The sequence below is a fragment of the Chenopodium album genome, chromosome 21 (assembly GCF_948465745.1).
Source record: "Chenopodium album chromosome 21, dcCheAlbu1.1, whole genome shotgun sequence".
NCBI lineage: Eukaryota > Viridiplantae > Streptophyta > Magnoliopsida > Caryophyllales > Amaranthaceae > Chenopodium > Chenopodium album.
Window position 1 is genome coordinate 26,071,461 of NC_137854.1, and position 20,402 is coordinate 26,091,862.

Sequence of the window (20,402 nt, forward strand, 5' to 3'; positions counted from 1 at the left end):
GGTTGTAGTTCAGCTGTATACTTGTCATCACTCGTCAGTCACTTGTCACTTGTCACTTTTACAAACTAACTGGGTTGAGACTTGAGAGAAGTGAGAGAGAAAATCTTCAAGCAAACAAATCAGGCAGCTATGGCAGCAGTATTCAGCTACTACCCACTCGAGCTTCAACCTTCGCAATTTCTGGGTCGAACTCTTTCTTTTCTCGTAAGCCCAAATTAACTTTATGCTGCTGATTAACTTATTATCTGAATTATCTTGTCAAAACTATTAATTTCAATTAGTTCTAGTCATTTTGTAGTCGTTTCACAAATTTATTGGTGAAATTCATAAAATTTGCAAGTTTGTTTATAATTTAGAGCTGAAATTGCTATATGCATTGAAATGAATCGTGTGACTATCTGAAAACTTGCTTATAATTGCAGAAATTAATGTAATTTGATTAAAATTGTGCTGATACAAATGTTGTATATGGCTTATAAATTTTGCGAGAGGGACTACTGTAGACTAGACTCTAGAATTAATTTTTGTGGAGTTCGATTTGAGAATTTAAATTGTTTCGATGACCTTACAGAAGTTTTGTTTGTCAACTGATAGGGATGTCAACAAGCTGAGACGAGCAAAATATTAGTTTGTTCGAGCTAGGCTTGATAGATAATACATGAGCTCAAGCTCAACCAAGCCTTCAATTTGATTGTTCAAGTTTGGCTTGTTTAGGCATTTTGTTGTTCGAGCTGACTCGTGAGTAGCTCGTGTAAATTGGACTCAAGCTCTAGCCGAGCTATGTATTCTGAATACTTTAGTAATATTTACTATAAAAGCATTGTTTCTAACGTACAATAAATATTATTCATTAGTTTTTTTGTTGTTAAAATTCAAGCTTGAAAGGGTTTTAAATGAATTTATAAAAGAACACGAATAATCTTATAAGCAAACACAAACAAGTTGTTCTTGAGCAAGTCGGACAATAGAGTTTTAGCTTGGCTCGTTTATTTAATGATCTTGAAACTTTGTTCAGATTCATTTATTTACCATTACGTTTGAAAGATATTTGACCAAGTTTGTTTACATGTGCATCGGGTTATTGAATATTGATCCTTGTCAATTGAATTGTGTTTGCATCTTAAGGTCTCTCACCAACGATAGATTATATGGGGTGCATTTCTAAAGAGAATGATCTAGTGTTCTAGTCTATATTCTCTAATTTGAAAAAAATTTGAAGTTCTAGTCTTGTCTGGCCTCATTTTTGTTAAGGTTGAATTCACTTCGTCTGGTCTGAAATTTTCTGATGCAGACCAGTTTGATCTGATTGTAACAATCAATCAATGATTAGTATTCTGATTGTAACAATGATTAGTAATATGAAGTAATAAAAATTAAGTGAAGAATTAATAATAAGGATAAGAGGACAAAGCCTCAGTATACTATAAGCAGTTTATAGCAACAACCAATCATTAATCTCATTCTTTTTGTTGGTCATGCTCTGCAACACCTGTTTATTAATAGGCTACAGGCAGTTGTATTTTATTTTGCAGCTAATACCTTCTGTGTAGCATGACTAGGGATTCCTCTATAGTGTTGCTGTACCAAATTGGTTTTTAGAAATTGGGTAATTTTCAACAATGAAGTTAACAAAAAAGGTTAGTATATACAACGACGACAACGCTAAATGCATCTTGATATGGTGCATTCACAGTACGTGGCTAACTTTTCTTTTTACTTGATTGTGATATTAATACGAACTTCCTAAAATCTTCTGTTTTTTTTTTTTTTTTTTTTTTTTTTTTTTTTTTTTTTTTTTCTTTCTGTGATATATATAGTAGCTGAGAAATTATATGTTTTAGTTGTTGAATAGTTAATTTCGTGATCTAAGGAGTTGATATTACAAATTTAGAACAAATATGTGTTAAAAAGGAAAATATAGTCAAACACTATAGTACTAAATATATATATCAATTCCTAATTTAAGTGAATTAGACGCTTAATTTTTAATGCTAATGACTTGAAATTTTATATTATTACTCCTTTAGCCTTTCTTTCAACCAGGTAATTTGCCATTGTTTTGCATTACTATTATCTCCCTCTTTTTTTGAAGATCTTTTTTTCATTTTTACATTCCTAATTGAAAGAAGGATAAAGCTTTGAAAGAGGTGAATAGCCATTGGAAAGAACAAAGTAGTATTGTGGATCCAGAGTGAAAGATGAGACATTTATTATTTCCTCTAGTCCGTTAAATTAGGTTACAATTTGCAAATTTCAAGATTAGTAATTGTTCTGCTTGGTGTTACTGTGTTTCATCTCATCATTCTATTGTGTCTGTTATATTATCAGCATAGATACTAAATGCTGTATGATTGTGATCTTGAATGCAAATGTAGGAAAAAAAACCATTTCAGAACATGGCACAGAACTATAGATGCAGACCAAAAATTAATGCTCTTTTTTGGGGATCCAAGAAGGCAGTCGAGGAATTTGACACATCTCTTTCACTAGGAGAATTCTCTTTGACAGGGTCAGGCTCAGAGGTGTTTTGTGTTTTGGTCTTTTATATGAGTTATTTGAGGTCTTTTCAATGTGAAAATAGAACAATATGATCTCAGAATCTGAAAAGCACTTCAGACTTTGATATCTGATTCTGTTTCTGCCTCATTGCTGACAGAGTGCTGAAACTAATTCTTTATTACCCAAGAAGCTTTCTATATCTGCTATCTCATCTATCTCTGAGGTTTCATCTGAAGAATGGGATGCATGTGCTGTAGATATGAATGGACCTGAAAAGTTAAATCCATTTCTTTCTCATGGTTTTCTTTCAAGCTTAGAGGAGTCTCGTTGTTCTGTGAAGGTCTGGCAATCTCTTGAACACTATAATTTATTCTATAGTGAATGCACTATTTATTTGTTAATTCCGTGTTGCTTCTTCTATGCAAATTAAAGCTTTATGAATTAAGTACGAGTGCTCCTTTTCATTACTTATTCATAAGACTCTGTTCTCTTTTCTCATTCCATCACTTTCTCTTTGCATGAAAGAAGTACGAGTGCTCCTTTTCATTACCCATTCATATGGCTCTGTTTTCTTTTCTCATCCATCACTTTCATAGAGGCTAGAAATTTTGTAGCTTGGTGTAAAATGGGGAAATGTCAATTTTGTTGAGCTAAATGTAGTTTTTATTTATTTTTTATGTACTTATTTTTTTTTTGGGTGGATATTGTGGTTTTGAACCAAAATCAAAGTTATGAACCTGAGTCAAATAATTTAAGGACTATGTTGAACAGAATCAAGCACAAAGGATGATCTCAAATCAAAATAAACACAAAGACATTTGAGTATAAGCTCTTAATCCGTAGGTCTCATGGATGCTCCCCACATCACCTGGCACCTCCTAAATTATGTACAACCACAAATCCCAAGAATATTACTTTACACGTCAAATTCCACCAAAAATATGGATTTGATCCACAAATTCAATTAAGACTTCCTTCATTTTTGCTTATCAAGGGTTTATTGTGCAAGCTAGATTAAAAAAAAAAAAAAAAATCTTACGGTCATGTTTTCTGGGATTTTACATGCCAGTTCTTGAAAGTGTGGGTTTTCCTGTAAAATAGAGAAGTGTATGTTTTTGTATATTGTTTGCTACTTATTCTTAAGTGTCATTCAATGGATGGGCTTTTTATCATAAGATCTCACAAGTTATGTAGACTTGAAAGCTTTCATTTTACAAGTTAATACTTATTTTCCACCCTCTTTTCATCGTTTGCTTTGTGCTGTCTTCTAAATACTTATCTATAGCTGATCCAGATTTGCATAAGTATCTCATTGAACTTGTTCTTATGACTAAAAATTACTCAGGAAACAGGATGGGCACCAAAGCACATTATTGCTAAGGATGAAGTTGACAATGTCATTGGTGTGGTTCCCCTATACCTTAAAAGGTAGTAACATGCAAAGCCGTTGAAAAAGGAGAATTTCTCAATTGATTACTTGGCTAATGTAGTCATTTTGATTCGTTTGTTCCTTAAATGGGCGTGCAGTCATTCCTACGGTGAATATGTTTTTGATCATTCATGGGCCAACGCTTACTATAGTTATGGTTCGAGGTATTATCCCAAGTTACAAAGTTGTGTTCCATTCACTCCAGTTACTGGTCCAAGAATCTTACTTCGTAATACAGCCTGCAAAGATGAGACTTTTGATATTATTGTCTCAGCATTAAAAGATCTAACGACGAAGGTACATGTCTGTATGATGTATATATGCAGTCAATAGTGCTACATGTATATATTTATGATTGAATATTGACTTGTTAGCAACCATAAAATTCCTGTGCAAACTTATCTTTACAATGTCTATCCTACCAAGCTTACCACACTTTCCTTGTAGAAAACCATTAAGGAAGATAAATTTATGTGCCAGTCCTTACTAATATTTCGAAAACCATATTAGATACGGAGTACCAAGTTTGAAGTTAACTTAATTGTATGCTTAAGTGGGGGAATCAAACTGAAAAAACATGGTCTCATATAGATACCATTTTTTCTGACATTTGCTAAACTGAAATACAAGTGTTTTGAGATGACTACTTTTTGAAAATTTTGCAAATTGATATAAGTAATAGCGCATTATTAGTTGTTACTTTTTACTATGATTTTTTTCTCTTCAATGCATATTAACTGTCTTATCTGAAACTATCTGTCTTAAAAGACTACTATTGGCGACTTGCCAAAGGAAAACCTCTGTTGTGTACCCAGTAGACCATGACAACACTAAGTAGGGATCCTGCCAGTGGCCAGTGTTCTTCCTATGTGCCGAGCCTTACTGAATTCTGATAACCCGCCAAGCCTAGTGAAAAAGGACTGTTGTTAGTAAGGAAACACAGAAATGAAATGGTTCTGAAACTAGAACACCAGATTATCTTTCTTTCTTGTACTGGAAGGAGTTATTAAAGAAACTCAAAAGGCTTGACGCTATGAGTCTTTTGAGGTTGGTTTTGAAACTGTGGAAATGTGGCTCACTGGTTAAGTCCTGATTTAAATCATAAATACAGGAAATCAATTTCATTATTTGGAAAGTAATGAAGATTACTCTTGGTTTACTTAAAGGAAAGGGAATTGACAAGAGATACCCCCCTTTGCTTCTTACTTCCTCTGTATTTTATTACTTGACATACTCCATTTAGGCACAATTATCAAGGAAAAGTTGAAAAGAAAGCTAAAAGACTATATTGCTCTTACCCATTACCCTTACCTTTCCCGTCACTATCACACATCTCACCATTACAACCACCACTACAACCTCCACAACAACCTCCACTACAACTATATAGCCTCCACCACAATGCAACCACCACCGCAACAATTACAACCACCACAACAATTACAACCATTGAATTAAATAAATGAGGAAAGAGAAAATACCGCCGAATTCGACCAATCCAACAACCACCACCGTCCTTGAGCAGATTTTTCAGAAAGCTTGGTGGTCGAAATTGGCTATGGTGGTTTCAGATCTAGAATTGCTGGCCAAATTCGACCACCATGGCTTCGATTTTGATGAAGTTTAGGCCTTTATACAAATTAAGGCGGTGACGGTGCGACGGTGGCTAGAGACGTGGAGGTGAGGAGAGGAGTGTGGAGACCATCGACGGTGAAGAGAGATATAAGGGTGATAGTTGATGTTGCGGTGGTGTTTCAAAAATATGGTTAGGGTGGTGGAGATGGGTGGCTGCCATTCTGCCATGGTTAACTTGGAGGAGGGAGAGAGGATATGGTGGTGAACTATGAAGAACTAAGGGGTTAAGTGAATGTCTGACTAAGGTGAGAAAGGAGGGGGTAAGGTAACAAAGGGATAGTGGTTTCAATTATGTCGAAATTGTGAGGGCAAATAAGTAAAAGTGTAGTGTTAAATTTGCCAAAAAAGGAAACAGGTCAAGTAAAAAGAAACTTCCCAAATAGGAATACAAGTCTAGTAATAAAGAACGGAGGAAGTATATGTCACTAGATTTTGTTGGCTATTGTGGTTTTTTCAGAAGTCGAAGGAGCAGTGATATTTTAGTGAGAGGTTGAGATGTTTTATGGCAGGACATCAAATTGTCATTGTGGTTCAGTGGAGGGGATGGTGTCGGCTGTGCTGGAAGATGAGGTCTAGGGATGACGGTGTTTACAGAGGAATCATAGTTGTCACCTACTCAATGGGGGCAGTTGGTGGTTCAGAGCAAGTTCACTGTTGTGGACGTGTTGATAGTGGCTGAAATGGTGGTGTTGTTTTGGTGGACTAGTGGTGAGTGAGATGTGACTGTAATTGTTGGCTAGGATGGTTTTGGTGTTTAGGTTGGGTTTCGTGCCTTGGCAGTTCTAAGTTTGAAAGTGGCACTTATTTTTTTTAATAATTTTTTTATAATTTGGTTAGCCTTTTGTTTTCTTGTTTTTTTTTCCAAGGAGGAACTTAAATCTTGGGGTGGGGGTTTGAAATATTGAAAGGGGAAAAATGGAATCACTAAACTAGACCTGAAAAAAATCGAAGAATTTGGATTTGATGAGTACAAGCAATTTTACTCAAGAGGCCACTAATGAGCACTCAAAGTGTTGATTTTTTTGCATAGTGTCATTAATTCTATACTTCTTTTTCCAGTTCCAGGTCTCATCAATGCATGTTACGTTTTCAAATGAAAGTCAGTGGCAGAGGATGAAAGAGAAGGGCTTCCTTCAGAGAATAGGCATGCAATACCACTGGAAAAACCGGAATTACAAGAAGTAAGTGAAGCATACTTGATACAATTACTACTATATGCATCCCTCAACTATACATCTAACCAGGAAAATAGAACAAAGGATGTAGTTGTGATATTCTGACAATTGGTAAAGCATAGGATTGGCTTAAGTGGTAAATATTGCAACCATTTGTTGGGGCAGCGGATGTGAAACCCTCACGAACAAAATGTGTAATGAATTTACTTAGGGAAGGGGCATTATGGGTAGTTTAGTATTGTTATTATTGTTGGTAGTCATCTGATGTAGTACATAAGGGAAAATATGCAATGAACCAAGAGTTGCCACCTATGCACATGAGACAAAACATAGTCTAGAATCATCCTAGGATTGGGAATGTAAATATAAAAAGGGAAGAGAAGTATTGGTAGAAATACTTCAGAAAGTAATGGTGAATTTTTTTAAAAGGACATGTAGCCAATGTTTACCTACAACAAGAAAATTTTGGTAAACTCATTATCAACCTACATAACAACAAAATCACTCAATACAGGTGGTAAAGACACTGGAATATAAAATGAATACAAATAATATAATGGACTTTCCCTTCTACCTGCTAATGTTCTTACTCTAGTCAAGAAAGGAAAGTGTTCTATGAGATAGAAGAGAGTTTAAAATGAAAACATGTGGTTAGTGTTTTAAAATAAAGTTTTACTCTAACTAATATTCAGATTAATTTATTGAATAGCTTAATGAAGAATTATGTTAGTAGAATAGTAGCTATCATTAAAACTTCATTGCATTGATATAACAATGCGAGAATGTAATAGTTTGCATCTTGGACATTTAATTTTTTTGACTAGTCTTTTAGGATTGATACTACAATGCACAGTTTCTATATTCTATGTTCTTTTATAGTGATATGTACCTAAAACTTGCAAGGATATTCACTTTCCTCTCCCTTACATGTTTGCGAGGTTTAAGAACGACAATGGCACTCACACACACACACCCAAAAAAAAAAAAAGGCAAACACACAAAAATAGATAAAATGACAAAGTAGAAAATGAGATTCATTCAATTATCTCAATGTAGTGGACCTATAATAAAAGTATAACCACTATATGCATTGGCCTTAAAGACTATAAAGGTTATCCTAGTAGAGAAACTTGTAAATATTAGATATCCCCTGACCTAACTTATTGTGTCTACAATTCTTGTAAACATAATTATCATTGCATTGAATTCTTAGCTTTGATGAGGGTTTAATTGTTTTTCTTTGGCAACAGTTTTGATGGATTTTTGATGGATTTGAAGCAAAGCAAAAGAAAAAATATTCGCCAGGAGCGTAAAAAGGTCAGACCCATGATACTTGGGATATCCTTTCTCATTCTCGTAGGCTATAAAAAAATTGATTTAATAAAAGAATGTCTAATAGTGTCATTAATGGTTCAACGTTGGATTTCAATGGTGAGGCTTCCAAGCAATTGCTTCTCTTCCACAGTAGTTTTAGATGCCAATTAGTTTAGTTCCATATAACCTCTCAAAGAAATGAGTGAGAGTCACTTTGGCCTCACTTGGCTCATACTGCTTGAACTGATCATCCGAATGCCTTTGCGAGCAAGCGGTATCCCCGAAGGCCTTGCATGCCGGTTGGTCAACGCTTATGCCTCGGTCGGCCAAAGTGGCTGTGACAATATCCCAATCAAACTTAGCAATACCAATGCTTTTTTCTTTCAAGGCACAAATCCAAAAGCTCTCCGTCACTTTAGGGGTAGCCCTTTCCTTAGGAGGCATTGTCTTTGGCTAAATGTACACACATGTTGCATATTATTTCAGACACAAGTATTATCAATGAATTGGGTTATTAAAACAATAGGAATATTAAGTCAAGTGCATATACTCGTATTCAAATTAAATTTTGGTAAACAAGTGTTTTAAATTTGATTATGGAGTAGCTAAATTGATACTACTGCTAGAGAGTGGTAGCACATCTTTTGCCTTTTTGAGAAACTCAGCAATCCACTCGTTAATTTGTCATATTAAAATTGGCTTAACAATGAGAACTTAAATTCTTCACTCTTTAGCACAAAATGGCAGACAATAGATTACTTTAAAATAAAATTAGGTTCTTATTGTATTAGTTAGGCTAAACAAACGTCTTTGGTAATTACTCTGTACTATAAACTATATTCCATCTATGCTATAAAACCTTGCAGATTATAATGTTTAAACTTTAATGAAAAATGAGCTATTAGCCCCCTATGCTAGCTTACAAGTCAATCTGACCACAGTAATACACACTTACACATCCCTAAATAGCATGGTATTGTACTCATTGCTTAATTACTTGAATACTAATTTTTCTCATTAATCTCTATCAATATATACTAGTAGTAGTATTAATAAAGATTAATTTTAAATATATTGAAAATTTATATCGTAACATGAAAATTACAAATATTCAGGTCGTTTACCATCAAATCTATTATACTTGAATCACAAAGATATACGAGTAATTTGGCATTTAATTTTTTAAATATTTGGAAATTTTACACCATTTTGTCATCACAAATTCATATATCAATACATGTCAATGAATTGCAAATGAAAAAAAACTTGACAACTAAGATACATTTTGATAAATTGGTGTCTGCTAATTTAATACCTAGTTATATAATTATTGTAAACTAATAAGTAAACATGTAAATTAACAATAATCCTATATACATGTGTTAAGGTGATAATCACAAAAAAAACTACTTATCATAGTATATACTAAAACTTTCAAATTTTTATTTTCGATAATATTATAAAATTATAGGAAAGTGTATGTACTTACTTGAAGAATTAAGCGTGAAAATAAACTTAACAATTTTTTTGTTGAGAATTTTTATCTATCTCCCCTTGGTGATAGTCAGTATAGTATTTGTAAATGAAAGATGATATAATGGCTTTTCATGATGCATAAGTGTGTTTATATTCATGAGTTAGTTACGTAGTTCTAGTCTAGAGAATGTACAACTAGCTAGATTACACTTAACGATAAAGCTACAAATTAGGAGCTACAAGCCTATTTAGGAGCTAACTTAAATATACAATGGTTATAGTCAAAGGTAATTGTGATATTTTACATAAACAACTTTATACTTTATTCTAAAAAATATCTAAGCTAAGATGAATATTCAGATTTTATCAAAATAAAAATACTTAAAACAAAACGCAATAAATTTCATTAATTCTAACCACATTATCAAATTCAATCCAAAAAAAATCCAAATCCTTAATCAATTAAATAAATGTAGCAGCGACAAAACCTTTGCAGCGCATAAAGAGGCTATGAGTAAAGAAAAGGCATATGTCCACCAAGCGCAAGAAAAAACTTATCAGTGGAGGGTGACAAGGTCATTTATAAGATGGCGAAGAGAAGACAAGAGACGAGAAAGGATATTGGCATGGTAAAGTGTGTCAAAGATAAGAACCAAATTATTCTGGTACAAGATGATGACATGATGGAAAGGTGGAAGGGGTACTTCGATAAATCGTTTAATAGAAGTCAAGGAGTTGTGATAATAATGTGAATTATTGATTTGAAAATCAACAAAACACAAAGGATATGTTTCTTGAGTTGTTCCCAGGTTGTGATTTTAGAATGCTCCTCTCTACGCCTCTTCTTTTTCAAATTATCATACCATAGGCTTGCATAATCAGTGAGCTTCAACTTGGCTATCTTGCACTTCTTTCTCTCGCCATACTCCTTGTAATCAAAGAGTGTCTCGGCTCTTTTAACCCACTCAAAGTATTTTTCGGGCTCAGTCATACTCCCATTGAATTCAGGGAGATCTAGTCTCAAATTTCGACCATCATCCTTTGGCCGATCTCTCCTCCTTCGCCTCTTCAAAACTTCATCCAACCTTTCTGCCAAATCAGCTATTTGTCGATCTCTTCGAAGTTCATGTGCTTGTTCTAAGGTTAAATTCCTTAGAACTACTGGTCTCTCTTCGTCATGCATGATTCCGCAAATCAGTGAGCAACACCAAAAGTTTGAGGCTGTGCAGAACTCGTCATTAATCCAAAAATTACGAAATTTTACGACGTGGTAGCTAGACGTTTTTAGAGTGTACTCTCAAAATTTCAGCCAAAGATACGCAGCCAAACGCTACCAGTTTATCTTCTACCGAAAGCACGCCAACATGGCTCTATACTAAGATGATGTGATTTATTGATCCAAAAATCAACAAAACACAAGGGATATGTTCGAGCTTAATTCTATACAGGAAATCCACCAAGAACTAAACAAGAACTAAGACTAATCAACTAAGAATCCACCTAATTAATCAATCTAAACGAATGTTTTAAACTAAAACAAGCAAAACAACAATTGATCGCAATCAACCAAACTTAAGTATGCAACTTAAGAAATAAACTTAGAAATTTTGTATATTTTATATCTTTCGTAAAGCCATGAAATTCCCCTTATTTATAGTCATAAGTGGCACTACTTCTACTCCTACAAGGACTAGGACAAACCCCTAACCTTGTGCTCTAAGCATCCTAATTAGAATAGAAAAACTACTTCTAACAAGAATAGAAAAACTACTCCTAAAGAAACTCTAACCAACTACAAAACTTCCTAATAACCTTAGGAAGTTTATAGCAATTAAATAATAGAAAATAAAGCTAATCCTAAGTGCTTAAACCAAGAAAAACTCTTTTAAGTGAAAGGTAAAAACTTCTGTGCCACCAAGGAAGGGCACACGCCTCACCAGCACGTCAAGAAGAGTCCAAGCCGGAGCTAGGAAGCCAGTGCGTGGCAGTCAGTGTCGTCGCCAAGTCACCGATTTTGTCTTCCTTGTAAATAATGCTTCTTTCTTCCCCATTTAAGCTGTTGAACCTTTCCTTGTTTATTTTCTTGTTTGGCAGTCTACAATGGAGTTGTTTGGACCTTCTAGAAGTGTATTAAACCCTTCAAAAGAATTAGCCTCTTGATTTACATTAGAGAGGAGATAACTTTTTGAATGATAAATAAATCAGTGTGAAGTATGTGCGAAGGATTTAGAGAATAGAGGTGGAGACTACACTAAAGAAGATGAACCTTAAGAAATTGGTTGGTCTCGATGGTATACATGTAGAGCTTAGTTTTAAAAGGCGCAAGGCCCACCATGGCGCAAATGGTCCTTGCAGCCTAGGTGCGAGGCGCAACGCGAAGGCGCGCGCCTTTTGTATGCAAGGCGCATGTATTTACATATTTATTTCAAATTATTTTTTACTTTGATTGTACTTATTACCAATTAAAAAAATTCATAATAAATTAAATAATAATATATATAAAGCTAAGGTAGTCTAAATTTGAAAAAGAGCCCATCATTCTTCAATTAAAGCTTATATCTTAGTTATTTTCCTTGAGACGCAAAGGCGCACCTTACTAAAGGCGCTTTGAGGCACGCGCCTTCCTAGGGAATTTGTTCAGTGTCTCGGAGTTGTAATCTTCTTATTAATGATTGTGACAGCTTTTATAGGATACGTACTACCTTGGGGTCAGATGAGCTTTTGGGGAGTTACAGTAATTACAAGCTTAGCTAGCGCTATTCCTGTAGTAGGAGATAGCATACTGACTTGGCTTTGGGGTGGTTTCTCCGTAGGTAACTGAGCCTCGCCTAGCTAAAGCCCATTTCTCAGAGTGTGGGAGCGAGTCGCGCCTAGGCGCGCTTTTTAAAACCAAGATGTAGAGGTGTGGAGGTGTTTGGGTAAAATTGGTATTTATTGGTTAACAACCCTCTTTAACAAAATATGGTGGGCTACAAGGATCCCGCAAGATTAGAGGAAGAGCACCTTAGTCCCGGTCTATAAAAACAAAAGAGACACTCAAAATTGTTCTAACTATCAAGGGATCAAGCTAGACTATGAAGTTATGGGAAAGGGTGATTGATCATAGGTTGAGGGCATGCACAAGCATTTCGACTCAATATATTTAAAACACTCACTTTTCTATACCACTTGTAAAAATCAATTATGTGTAGGCAGCACTCCGGTTGATTGAAAATCAAACTTTTGATGATCATAAGTTGAAAAAAAGAAGATTTTTTACCCATTGTGACTTAAAATGACCCAATTATAAAACCATATTCATTGCCTTAGTCTCACATCTTACAATTTTTTTCCTTCTATGTTTCTGTGACTCACACCCATTTCGAAATCCAGGCAAAGTAGTGAGTTGGTCTTGTCAGTGTCTCGTCGTATTGGCCGCCATGGAGTGGATATTGCCGTCATGCAGGACTTGATCCCAAATTAACCTACTTGAACCCGTCATGACCTGCCATTTGATAGGTCTACGGGGGAATGAGGTCACAACAATTCTTTTGGTGTTTTATCCCTTTAATCTCTAATAGCAAGTAGGATTTTAGTGTCTTGCTAATGAGGTTTTGTTATCAGTTATTTCATGGTAACTAGAATTGGAATGATATGTTCGTGTAAATATGTCCCCTATTTTGTACTATTTGTTAGATTGATTATTCTTCCTTGTGTTTATCTTTTGGTAATAGGTTTTATTTCATATCTCTGTAATTTTGCCAAAAATGGATGCTACACATTATTTGCAACAATTGTTTTCTTTCCTTTTAGGTTGTCATTTCTCTCTCCTCATCACATGCATCCTTAAGTTTCTCTCTCTATCTTACTCACAAACAAATTTTACCGGGGAGTATGTGTGCCCTTCAAAGTAGTAAATAAAATGAAATAGAAGTAGTATTTTGTTTAAATAAAACGTTTAGGAGGGTGCTAATTCAACTGAATTGTTGAATATGGTTATGAATTTTGCAATATTTTAACTTCTTGTTTCTATTTGTTACAGATTTCTGCACAAAACTTGACTATGAAGCGTCTTCGAGGATATGAGATTAAGGTACTCATTAGAAATAAAATTGCATATTAATCTATTGTTTTTAAATTTGCCTGATTGTGTAACTTTTAAAAACCCCAGCCACCTTATCTAATAGCAAAGCGAAATAAGTGGCTTTTGAAAAGATAAAGAGACTTCTAAGAACATCCTTGAATTCTACTCCAGCCACTCAGACCACATGATTGTCATAGAAGCATTGCATCACCACTTCTCCCTCCTTATGCTTACCATGTCCTCAAAATTGAATCTTTGTCTTAAAGGTACTAACATTTGTTATATGTTAGCAACAACTGTTTCACTGCATTTGTTATATATTTTCCATTGTAGGTGTTATTTGCTCATACTTATCCTTATACACAAGAAATTCTAAAGATTTATTTGTGGTGTTTGTGGATGAAATTAAAGTGGGGATATTTTCTTGTTTATTAATTTGGAGCCTTGTGAAATATAACAAATATATTGGATGAACAACAAATTTGAAAAAATGAACTACAATTGATATAAAATGTTGGATGTTTTGATTTTAACAACCATTTAAATATTACTCTTTAGGATTTACTACCTTTTTTTTTTAGTTCTAAACTTTTTGTTTGTAACTCGCTAAACTTTACTACCTTAGCACATTTTCCGGCCAAATCCCGACCACATAGGACCTACTCACCGTGTTTTATTTTTCCTCTCCCTTTTTGCTTGATTTTCAATGATAAGGACATCAAAAAAAAACCCCATATGATGAATTTAAACCCAAAACTGAAAAACATAATCTATAATGCGATATGAGCTTCAATTCACCCACCTCCTTGTTTTTAATCGATTTTTAACCTAAAATCATAATCCATAACTATTCGCAACATTAAGCAAGTTTGAATTTTAAAAAATAATATAAATTAAAAAAAAAACCCCAATTTACATTCTATGTTACCTTAAGGTTTCGAATGGGATGAAAATCGGTCACTTTGACCTAAAAAAAAAAAAATTTCCTCCGTTTTTTTTAATGCACCAAATTCCTTTTTAGTAAGTTGCATATTAATTGCATCATTTCTTTTTTAGGTATGTTTTTATAAACTTTTTACTTGTATTTGCACACCAAATACTCATCTTACCCTTACCCACATTAAAAGTTACTGGAGGGGCATTTTTGTTACTTAATTCCTTTCTTAATTTCTGTGCCGAACCCAAATGTTGCAAATTAAAAAAAAAAAAAAAAAAAAAAAGGTGAAAGAATAGGAAGTATGTTTTGTGATAAAAATGACTGCAATATGAAGTTAATTAAGGTCTTGTATGAGCTGATTGTCTAATTTGACTAAACTTTGAATTTAATTGTATATCAATGTATAAGAAAAATAAAATATATAAAATAGGATCTTGTTAAATTCGTGTCAATGTGTATTTTTCAACTATATAATTTTCATTATTTTTACAATTCCATTGTTAAAGATATATCACCACAAGCAAACAGAATTAAGAAACTTTGATGTGGCGTGGTCTAAAATTTTCTGATGTGGTCTTTTTATAACAAGAACAAGTAATAAGAATAAGGTGGAGAGAACAAAACATAAATCAGAATTTGTACCATTGAGCTTTATTATGACCTTTTAATGTAACATCCCAATTAGAGGTAAATTGTCTTTACAAACATTTTTAATAAACTAACTATACCAACAAGCTGCATTCTATCAGGAAGCTTAAAATGTGTTAAGTATTTCATTTATAAGCATGCTTGACTTGGCCTCTAAGGAAGTTTGATAATGTTTTTATGATAGATGATAACTTGGGCAGGTCGAATTGATAGTGAAATAGTCTTCACTTCTGTTGCAATTTCTAATAACTACTTGTAGCCCTAAAGGTGGTTAGTGTTTTGCATACGGTATTAAAATAGTTTGTAATTGTTGGGCCTTTGAGAATGATTCTTTTGGTTAACTAGTCCTTATGAGAGGGATGAGTCTTGGCTGCTTTAAATGTGTGACAATATAACATTCATATTAGTGGTTAAGTTTCCAAGTGCTATTAGAACACCACATATGGATCTATAAAAGCAAATTTTGATATATACCAGGGTGTATACTGTATAGTTCACCCAAAGCTACTTTCTTGCTCACTTGGAGGTCTTCATATGAGCAATTGATCAAAAACTGAGTGTGGGCTAACTATGTGCATGATACAGCTGAAAATATTATGAAAATTTTAATGTATCTTGGATGTGTATGATACTCGGGCTTATGGACACATTGTGCTTAAGGGTTTTGATGGCAGTGTATGCATCAATAAACAATTACTATTTTGGGAGCCCTTGTGCTGATATCTTCATTTTTGGTTGTCGGTTTAAGCATGCATAACTTGGCCTTAGGATCATAGGATGGGTGGTCTCTTAAAAAAAATTCACCTGGGTGCACATTGAGTGAGATCAAAAAGCCTTAAAAGCATGGGACTTTCAGCCACAATTTATCTCTGTTTGTCCTCTTCTTTTTTTTTTTTTTTTTTTCTGGAACAGACGGTGGGGGGGGGGGGGGGGGGGGAGCAGGTTCCAAAAGCTGAAAACGTAATCATGGTGGGGCCTGATGACTTTTTTTTATTTTCTACTTCATGAATTCTTACTATTACATAGCTTTATTCTGTCAATGAATGGAGAAAAATGTTAGTTTTTCAGAAAACTAAGACACTTAATGCAACTATTGTGGTAGTTTTTAAGTTATATAATAAATTTTCCTTTGCTGTTATTGCTGGTTTCTTTAAGTTACTAAAATCTGCTTTTTCAGGCAAAACACTGGGACACTTTCTATCAATTCTACAAGAATACTACTGACAACAAGTAGAGTTCATGACCTTGCATTTTTCCTACAGGAATTGCTTTTCTATTTAAAATAATTTTGCGCAGGTTAAACTTTTAATTCATTTAATATTGTACTTCAAATAAGGAAAAAGTCATCTTTATGCTACTGTAAATATGTAGGTGGGGTACTCCTTACTTGACAAGGGATTTTTTTCACAACATGGCATCAAAGATGGGAGATCAAGTGCTTCTAGTTATCGCTGAAGAACAGAATGAACTTGTTGCTGGGGCTCTCAATCTTATTGGTGGTGACACCATATATGGACGCCTATGGGGTTGTCTTCCAGAATCTTATTATCCAAGTTTGCATTTCGAAGCATGTTACTACCAGGTTTGCTTAACATTATTTGGCATGTGAATATGTGATATATGCCATCAAAGTTGATCCTGTAGGTTGCATTTTTTTTTTTTCCATATCGAAGTTCAAACTTTTGTCAAGTGGGGACATAAAGTGATATATTGATGAAACTTAACGTGTACAATCGATGGCTGATTACATCGGCCTGCTAGACTGTTCAGATATAAAGCTAATAAATTGTTTAGCCGCTTTTTATTAAGCCACCATTGGATGTATACTTTTTTTGACCTTATTGATAATGTTTCTATTATTTTGTTCAGTAATTAAAGTTTGTCTGTCCATCACTTTCTTGGTATTGTAGGCAATAGAAGCTGCTATTGAATTCAATTTGGACAAGGTGGAAGCAGGAGCTCAGGGTGAGCACAAAATCCAGCGGGGATACCTACCTGTAACAACTTACAGCTGCCATTACATTGTTGACGAAGAATTTCGGAAAGCTATCAAAGATTTTCTTGTGCGGGAAACAGACCAGGTATTATCACATTTAATATGATTATCTCGGCTTATATTTTCACCAGTTCATATTTGTTAGTGGGTTAACAAAGTATTCCTCAGAGTTTGAATTGGATGTGAAAGCTACTCTTGCATCATTTATTTTCAGCCTATATCATTAGATTCATTACCTATTTTTTTTTTTTTTTTTTAAACCATGATTAAGACCATGGATGGTCATATTCTTCCAATTACCCTGTCACTGGTTTGGATAGAAAAGTGAAAGGGAGGGAAAAAGAGGGGGGGGGGGGGGGAGTGGGAAGGAAGGCAGGGACGAGGGAGAACATAAGGTTACATTTTCTTTTTATCTTTCTAACATTGGAAGGATTTAGTTTATTAAAGAGGGAGGAAATATGATCCTTCCATTTTCTTCCCTTTCCCTCTTACCAAATGGCATTCATATAAGGGTGGATAAGTCCCTTCTTTTCTCTTCACTCCCAATTGTCTCAATCCAAACAATTAAGTTATCTTCTCCCTTTTGGAGGATAAAAGTGTACATAGTTTCTGTAGTTTCTCACAGGATTTATTGGTTGTAACATCTTTAAAAAAAGTTACTGTATTAGAATTTAAAACAATGTTAATCTGTGATATGTCTTTTTAAACTATCCACACTAACTAGGGATTGAAAAAAAAAATACCCAGTATTCCTTTAGCAAATTTGGCCATGAGAATATTGGAGAAGTCTACTATGGTATTTTTGAGGTAAAAAGTGTACTATAGTGACTCGTAGATTTGCACCAATTTATTTAATTAACTTTGATAGAGTATAAAACATATTCCTGGGCCTCAACCATAAGCTTAAGCTTTTGGTTGAATTGGTCCTTTAACATGGTATCAGAGCCAGCGTGACACAAAGGTCACGGGTTCGAATCTCATCCATCCCCCACTTTCGAGTGGAATATTAAGCACAGGGTATGAGGAGGGCCCATGCTGCATCTACACTTCTAGTGCAACGGGCTCTCGTGTGAGGGGGCGTGATAGAGTATAAAACATATTTCAGGGCCTCAACCATCAGCTTAAGCTTTTGGTTGAGTTGGTCCGCTAACATGGTATCAGAGCCAGCGTGACACAAAGGTCACGGGTTTGAATCTCATCCATCCCCCACTTTCGAGTGGAATATTAAGCACAGGGTATGAGGAGGGCCCATGCTGCATCAACACTTCTAGCCCAACGGGCTCTCGTGTGAGGGGGCGTGATAGAGTATAAAACATATTCCTGGGCCTCAACCATAAGCTTAAGCTTTTGGTTGAATTGGTCCTTTAACAAACTTGCCGATGAGGAATCTTGGTTGGGTGAAGGGTTTTGAAATCCATTGCTTACCATCAAGTACTTTAAGGGTGTATTTGGTTTAAGAAAAGGTATGAAGCAGTCGCTCCATCCCTCTTTTATTGCCCCATTTGACTAATAAATCTCACATAGAGTGGGTCCATGGTGCAAAAAAAGAATACTGAGGGAGCATGAATTTAGAATGAGTTGAACAAAATGCCCCCCAGTAAAGAGGCTGAGAATAAAAAAAAAATAGTAGAACGGTAAACGTGGGTTGATGGTTTTAAATGATATTTTTCTCCATTTTATAATAATCAAAACATTATGATATTTTTATAACATTTTGACAGATAAATATGTCAAGTTACAGCTTTGACCATTAATACTTGTAATGATATGTTACTAAGAATTGTAGAAGGTTGATGTAATGAAAATATACCTAAAGAATACTCAAAAAATATTTACATGTTAACAAATGTTTTTTGCATAATTGTAAAAAAATATAGAAATTGTGCGATTATTATGAAACGGATGTAGTAATTTTATTATGTAATAATTTACAAGAATAAAGAATTGATGGCCACAACCATACGAAATCATCTTATTTATATTCTGGGTTTAATGATCTGTTGATTATTCCTCAGATGATGCTTGTGATGAAGTTATTTATATTCTGGGTTTAATGATCTGTTGATTATTCCTCAGATGATGCTTGTGATGAAGGTATTGCGTGAATCTGGGCCCTTCAAAGATGATATAAAATGGGACATTAAAGAATAAATACGCGCTTCTCCTTTAGATTCATTGGGGGCAAGATACAGCTGAGTTCAGAGAACTACTACGTGCAGTGGTGCAGATATGCAGAAAAGAGAACATTGTATACCATTAACGTACCATAAAACCTATTCTTTAGAATATGTACATTGCTAAAAAAAAGTATACTACCATGAAACCTATTCATGTGGCCTGGAGAATCAGTTCTTTGGTTCCTCAATGCTTCATGTTCAGGATGTGTGAAAAAATGTTCAATATGTATAAATGTATTTATGAATTGAAATGACTTGTGAAGTTTCACACTCCCCATCTCTAAATTATTGTGATGTTTTGACTTTTTTTTTAATTATTTATATAATTATTTTAACTATCGTTTTTTTAATAATATACAATAAATAAATTTATCAAATTGTGAAATAGATATTAATATAAAGCTTCATGATATCAAATTATTTTATATATTTTTTTTGTAAACATTTAATAATACTTTGTGTATATTTAAGGTTAAACTAGTGGATTGATTTGTGTGTCAAATTTAAATGTGTCAATCATTTAGGAACAGAGGGAATATTAAAATAATCTCATTTTGGTTTGTAGATGTAAATTGTACTGTATTGATTATGAGTATGGGATTGGATGAGTTAAATGAAGGAATTGTGTTATGGACTTGTGCAATTACTAAACATAACATGAATCCTATTATGGATAAAATATTCTTATAAGAATTTAAGGTCATGAAATGTAAACTTGTTATTAGACTCTTTTTATCCATGGATAAATGTAGAAAGTTAATTACGTAGTGAAACTTTTAGTGGCTTTATAATTTAGCAAAATTTCAAATCAAATTGAACTAACATCCAACCAGAGCAAATTGAAAAATTCAATGCCCAAATAATCGTATCCAAAATTTTTGATACAATAATGGATCGATAAAAGTGCAACTCAAAAGAGACGGTTATTTTAAATAAATTTCTAACCGTTAACTGATCTTGTTTAAGAATCTCTAGTATAATACTCCTATGCTATCTAACCTTGGACCATCTTTTCAAATAAAAAAATTAAGTTTTGCAACACCCTCTGTTTAT

The 20,402-nt window shown here is 34.0% G+C and overlaps 1 protein-coding gene across 2 annotated transcripts; it reads left to right on the forward strand.

Moving 5' to 3' along the window:
- Positions 1 to 19,600, forward strand: LOC145601946 (uncharacterized). Of its 2 annotated transcripts, XM_081658036.1 has the most exons (12): positions 1 to 204; positions 2,376 to 2,522; positions 2,657 to 2,839; positions 3,845 to 3,927; positions 4,027 to 4,225; positions 6,623 to 6,744; positions 7,989 to 8,055; positions 13,550 to 13,600; positions 16,354 to 16,406; positions 16,548 to 16,758; positions 17,087 to 17,257; positions 19,249 to 19,600. In XM_081658036.1, the coding sequence occupies exons 1-12, from the start codon at positions 130 to 132 to the stop codon at positions 19,321 to 19,323; spliced, it is 1,437 nt and encodes a 478-aa protein (XP_081514162.1). In that variant the 5' UTR covers positions 1 to 129; the 3' UTR covers positions 19,324 to 19,600. The 2 variants fall into 2 exon arrangements, with proteins under 2 accessions (XP_081514162.1, XP_081514163.1); XM_081658037.1 differs by lacking the exon at positions 1 to 204 and having other exon boundaries at positions 2,375 to 2,509.
- The last annotated feature ends 802 nt before the right edge of the window (positions 19,601 to 20,402 follow it).